Source organism: Lactuca virosa, chromosome 4, assembly GCF_052849685.1.
Source record: "Lactuca virosa cultivar CGN04683 chromosome 4, Lactuca_virosa_CGN04683_v6, whole genome shotgun sequence".
NCBI classification, from domain to species: Eukaryota; Viridiplantae; Streptophyta; class Magnoliopsida; order Asterales; family Asteraceae; genus Lactuca; species Lactuca virosa.
The window spans coordinates 83,231,900-83,237,943 of NC_136429.1; the positions used below are offsets into that span (position 1 = coordinate 83,231,900).

A 6,044-nucleotide genomic window follows, 5' to 3' on the forward strand; every position below is an offset into this window, starting at 1 on the left:
ATTCTAATTTAAACGGGATGTTACAACCTTTTTGGCTATGATATTGTATTTTGGAGTCAACATGACCTTGTAAAAACAACCATGTTATAATAAACCTACAACTATTTAAAAAAAAAAAAAAAAACTATGTTTCTCTACCTACGTTTTGAACTTGGATGAATTTTGAACATTTTCATTATGTTTCGTAGTTTTAAACATATTGGAAATAAAATGTAAAGCTAAATGAAGTACTTATGCGTTTTGAACTTGGACGAGTTTCCAACATTTTCGTCAAGTTCCTTAGTTTCAAACATAGTAGAAATAAAATGTAAAGTTAAATGAAGTACCTATAATAGCTTTATGACTTCTTATACACTAAGAAAGATGTTAATACACAAATCTTCCAAATCAAATCATAGTTACTTAGTCTCGAACCTCAATGAGATTCGAAGAAGTTCATTGAGTTTTGAATGGGTTTTTCATGTTTGAAAAATATTTTAAACTAAATAAACTACGTACGAACATCTTATACATAAATCTACACCGTGAAAGATACTAATACACAAAACAAACCAAAATAGCCTAAAAACTTGAGTTTTGATCAAAGATGAACAATTCGAAACTCATGAAAAAGTTTTCAACATGTTCTTCGTATTCGAAATCCTCGTTTAAAGAAATAATAAGTTGGGAAACCTTTAAACATGTGAATACTTAAAGTAGTAGTAGACAAGTTGTCCGTTGCTTCATTTTCTGACGAGTTACGTAGAAGATCTTTAGATGGCTCCGAAGATGTTAGACTTTGAGAGAGTTCGAAATGAAGTTCTGTGAAAAGTGTGATAGTTCCAACTTCCAATCTGAAGCCTTAAGTGCTAGAGACCATTGCTTGTGGACTTTGGAAGTTAAAACTCCCGAAAGTTTCATGATGGTTCATTTGACATTTTCTGTTAAAGATGATCAAATTGTAATATCTAAATATACAAAACGGTCATTTTCGTGAATTTAAGTTTGTTTTATGTTTCTGTTTTAGAAGAATTGAGTAATGAACATATTAATCGCATAGCATGTCAACTTATAGCTCCATTTCAGTGTAAATATTCCTTTCATTATACGACAAATGAAATTCTCCTCGTATAGTTTTGAATTTTCTAAATTGAACCTACAATTATAATGTAAGTTTAGCTCCATTTCACGTTTTAAACCATTTTGGATTATAAACAAAATTGAACTATTTTTGTAAATGATTATTTTAGGCATGAATATAACTAAAAGCTTTAGAAGCTCTAAAATTATTGTTTTTTAATAAAATCGGATTTTAGTTAACATCACAAAAATATATTCAACTATATTTTCGAATAAAAAGTTTTTTGCTATAATTTTTTTAAAATTTAGTACAAAAGTTGTACATGTTTGATATAATTTACCTGTTAGGAATCAGTGAACACGTACGGGTGTCACGCATGTAATAGAAGCAAAATAATAATAATAATAATAATAATAATAATAATAATAATAAAATAAAGAGAAAAAAAAACACAACAACGACTCGATGAGAATAAAATACACACAAAGCACGTGAACATGTTATATGCATTGGTTCAGTCCAAAAAAAATGAGCTATTCATGGAAGTCGGTGATATTAGACTCCACAAAGTTACAACAATACCTAATTCTAATAACTAATAAGGACATAGGGTAAGTAGGATGTCCTTATAAGAAATTTAATTTATTTATAAGTAAATTCAAAGATAATAAAATTTGAAACTTTTCATCAACTCAAACTAAAAAAAATAAATAAATAAATTACATAATAATATTAAAGCAAGACTAAAACATAATATTAATTAAAAAAATACATCACTTTGAGTCCTTGTCAAAGATACATAGCTAACTTTTATAGATATATTCCACCAAATCAGCATGAAAGTTCTAATGCATATCTTGGTTGTGATATGATTCCTCATGTTTTCTCTATCAACATCAACATCAAGCACACAATCAAAATCCAAACAACTAAGAGCACTCTAATACTAATTTAGTCTAGTGGCTATATAAATTGCATTCCAAACGTAAAAAAAAAAAAAATCAAAAACTCATTAAACTAATAGTTATACAAAACATTTGCTATATTCAACTCACATTTATTATAAAAACTTAACTCATACATTATGCATCAAACATCATATCTTGCTAACAGAATTTGCATACGATTCAAGTCATTTCAAAATCCAGCTTAAACATTTGCTACATTCTTTGTAGTGGTCCTCTAAAAACAACTACAAATTTCATAAAGAAGAAGACAATTATAGCCTCAAACATGTAGTATAACCAAAGCACTAGCAAAGGGTAAAGTCGTCAAGAGATTTGGTTCAGTGCTTAGCGAACCTCTGAAGCACTTCAAAGTAGTCAGGGAAGGTCTTACGGGTGCAACCAGGGTCCTTAATGGTTACAGCCACGTCAGCACATGCTGCAAGTGAGAAAGCCATGGCCATTCTATGATCGTCATATGTATCAATCGCTGTCACATTTAATTTCTCTGGTGGAGTGATTATACAATAATCAGGTCCTTCTTCCACTGTTGCTCCCAACTGAAAAGTTCCAAGGGCAAAACAGTCTTTTCAGCATTAAACCAATAAAGGGTAGATAAATCCTTTTTATTTTATTAACTTGTACCTTTCTTAGTTCTGTGCAAATGGCAATCATCCTTTCGGTCTCTTTTACCCTCCAGCTAGCCACTACCAAATATCACACATGTAAATCAATGAAACAGCCGGACTAAAACCATAACTTTCGACATAGTGCAGGGCCAAAGTTGTAATTTACTCAAACTTATTTACAGGAATCATACCGTCTCTAATGGCTGTGGGCCCATCAGCGTACAGAGCAACCACCGCAAGAGTCATGGCAACATCAGGCATTTTGTTCATGTTTACATCAACAGGGCGCAAATGTTTTCTTCCGGAAGGATCCCTTGGTGGGCCCTTCACTGTAACAGAATTCTCAGTCCACGTCACTTGAGCACCCATTTGTCCAAGAACCTCAGCAAACTTTACATCACCTTGTAAACTGCTGGTCCCACAGCCTTCCACCGTGATGGTGCCGCCAGTAATGGCGGCACCCGCCAAAAAGTAGCTAGCACTTGAAGCATCACCTTCCACATAAGCATTTCCCGGCGACCTGAAGAAATTTATTATTATAAAATCCTATCAATTTGAAGAAAAGTGTGAATTTAAGTTTTTTTTTTTTTAAATGAGAGGCTAAGGGGATTCTTGGATAAAGTGTTAGTATGCATAAGGTTTGTTTCTTTTCTAGACTGAATAAACAGTCTGAATGAGACTAAATGACCATTTTACCCTTACATTCTGATTTTTTTTTCTTCATAATATTAATTAATTTTAACAATACCCATCATTTTTAATATGAGAGGAAGAATGAGAAATAGGTAAAGACTAATGTCTCAATACATGAAGCAAGGTTTATTTGCTTAACCCGTTAAGTCATTCTGTCGAGATTAAGTAAAAAAGAAACAGCCCTGTCTGTGTAGTTGTCAAGATTAAGTGATTAACTCATTAAGTCAATATGAAACAATGTCTTACTTGTACTTCTGACCACCTTGGACATGGAACCTGTCCCATGTGTCACTGTGTTGTACAGAAACACCAAATCTTTCCATCAACTTAAGTGTCATTTCCACATAAGGTATAGAGATAAGTTTATCTATAATTTCTATCTCTACATCTCCTAGTGCTAGGGGAGCTGCCATTAGTAAAGCAGTCAAGTATTGACTACTAATAGATCCCGACAATTTCACCTGCAATGCAAATAAATAATAGAGAAAGTCACTAAAAGCTAGAAGAATTATATTCCTTTACCAATTATTTATTATATATAAAGTTTTGTTTCAACTTTCATGTCACTATGTGTCTTTTTGGGTGAGACAAAAAACTGCAACTTTGGTCCCACATGTCTCAATCAGTCAGTCTCAGTCCTAGTCCAATGCATGTCAAACGCATTACAACCTGTTGTTTCTAGTTGTGTAAGGGGTATAAAGGTCATTTGAGATTCACCTTTCCACCAGGAAGGCCTCCACTTCCAACTACCCGAACAGGTGGGCAATCTGTACCTAGAAAACAATCAACATCTGCACCAAGTTGTTTAAGACCTGTGACTAAATCACCAATTGGCCTCTCTCTCATTCGAGGAACACCATCTAGAATGTAGCTGAACAAAATATCCATATCATACATGTTAAGTAAATAGGAATGTGGGTAGTATATGCATATATAAGATATAAAAAAGTGATGAAAAATTCATTCCATTTCTATAGACTTGATAACAATGTTACGTTTTGATCATTAGTTGTTTGAACTGATAGGTAAAGGTTTAGATATTTTTAGAAAAAGATTAATTATAATTTTACCTTGAATTACCCCCTGCAGCAGTAACTGCAGCAGTCAATGGACGCATAGCTGTTCCTGCATTTCCAAGGAAAAGCTGGATTTCATCCTTGGATTCTCTACCCACTGGAAACACACCACCACAACCTTCCACAATTGCCCTTTTAAGTGCACCATTTTCTTCAACATGTAACCCTAGAGCTCTTAAAGCCCCCAACATGTAATGAACATCATCACTGTTCAATAAGTTGTCCACAACAGTAGTCCCCTGCCAATATATTTCACTAAAATTTATGATATGAAGAATAGAAAGTTGAAAGATTGTGAATAAAACCATTTTATGGAATACACTGATACTAATGTTCTACCTCTTCATTTCCCACATCAAGAAGTAGATAAATATCGGGGGGGGGGGGGGGGGGGGGGGGGGGGGGTAGATAGGGTTACTGATTTTGATTATTCAGGTAGCAATAAATCGACTGTAAGAAGCACATGCAAAACCCCCAAAATAACAAATCCAGCATGTTTTCTAACAAATGATCAACAAGTTCAAACTTTATACACAATTGCAAAAGTATTCATGGTAGAAATACATCTACAAAATATCAAACAAAATTGTATAGTCTGACTCAATAGCAAAAGATGAGCTGAATTTCGATTTTGATACCAAATCATGCACCTTTTTAATGCAGAATACATAATGAATTGTTGCAAGTAAACAATTATTACACTTGTTTTACATTATAATGTAGCTGCAATGAAATAATTATCTAAGTTAAGCAATATTAAGTAAATAACTTATCAAATTTGAATTGAAAACTTAATTCATTAACCTTAACAAGCATTTTGATTGAAGTACTTTTGACAAAATCAAATCAAATGAGATTGTGATACCTCAGAAAGAGCAGCGAGGAGAAGAATCCGATTGGAAAGAGACTTGGATCCGGGCAAATTAACGGTTCCAGATATCTCTTTAATGGGCTGCAACACAATCTCCTCCGGTGCTGTGGAAGGCTTCTCAGCAGTGGCAACAGAAGCTGAAATGGTAAGTGAGTTTCTCCGGAGGTTTTGACTAGACGGAAGAGCGATTTTCATCATCGGGTTTTCGAATTTCGATCCAAAAGATAAAAAGGATAATGGACATGGTGATGGTGATGATTTGGAAGAAGGGTTGTGGGTTTTGGAGAGTGTGGAAGTAAAATTAGCTATGTTGTTAACGTGAATCGACATTCTCCCTTTCTGCGTTTTGCACACAAGAAACAGGCAATAGCCGTGGTGAGTTGAACTAAATCTAGCGTGGAGATCGAAGATTGTGAATTGGAGGAGGAGGTGGTGGCATTGGTGTTGGGGGTGGGAAGTTTGGTGGCGGCTTTTAAAGTGTCATTTCCTCACCAAACCCGCTCACATCTTACCAACCCAAAAATATATATGTATTTTTTGTATTTTTAGAAAAAGATAAATATCACAACGCATCTTCGTAATTTTATAGTTTTTGTTTTAATTTTTTTCAAGATTTTTGTCGCATGTAAATATTTTTTTTGGGTTAAATTCTAAAATATAGACACATAAAAATCGAATTCTCAGGTATAGATATGAATTTTGCGGAGATGAACTCCGATGACTCCGCAAAATGAATATAAGCTCCGACGAATTGATGTTGCAAAAAAAATA

General features: G+C 33.7%; 1 protein-coding gene across 1 annotated transcript; it reads right to left on the minus strand.

Moving 5' to 3' along the window:
* Positions 1-2,096: 2,096 nt before the first annotated feature.
* On the minus strand, positions 2,097-5,768 carry LOC145105904 (3-phosphoshikimate 1-carboxyvinyltransferase 2-like). The gene is made up of 7 exons (XM_079042975.1): positions 5,268-5,768; positions 4,397-4,641; positions 4,044-4,197; positions 3,573-3,787; positions 2,825-3,153; positions 2,650-2,711; positions 2,097-2,564 (listed from the first exon to the last, which is right to left on the minus strand). Exons 1-7 carry the CDS (start codon positions 5,601-5,603, stop codon positions 2,346-2,348), a joined length of 1,560 nt encoding a protein of 519 aa, XP_078899101.1. The 5' UTR covers positions 5,604-5,768; the 3' UTR covers positions 2,097-2,345.
* Between the last annotated feature and the right edge of the window lie 276 nt (positions 5,769-6,044).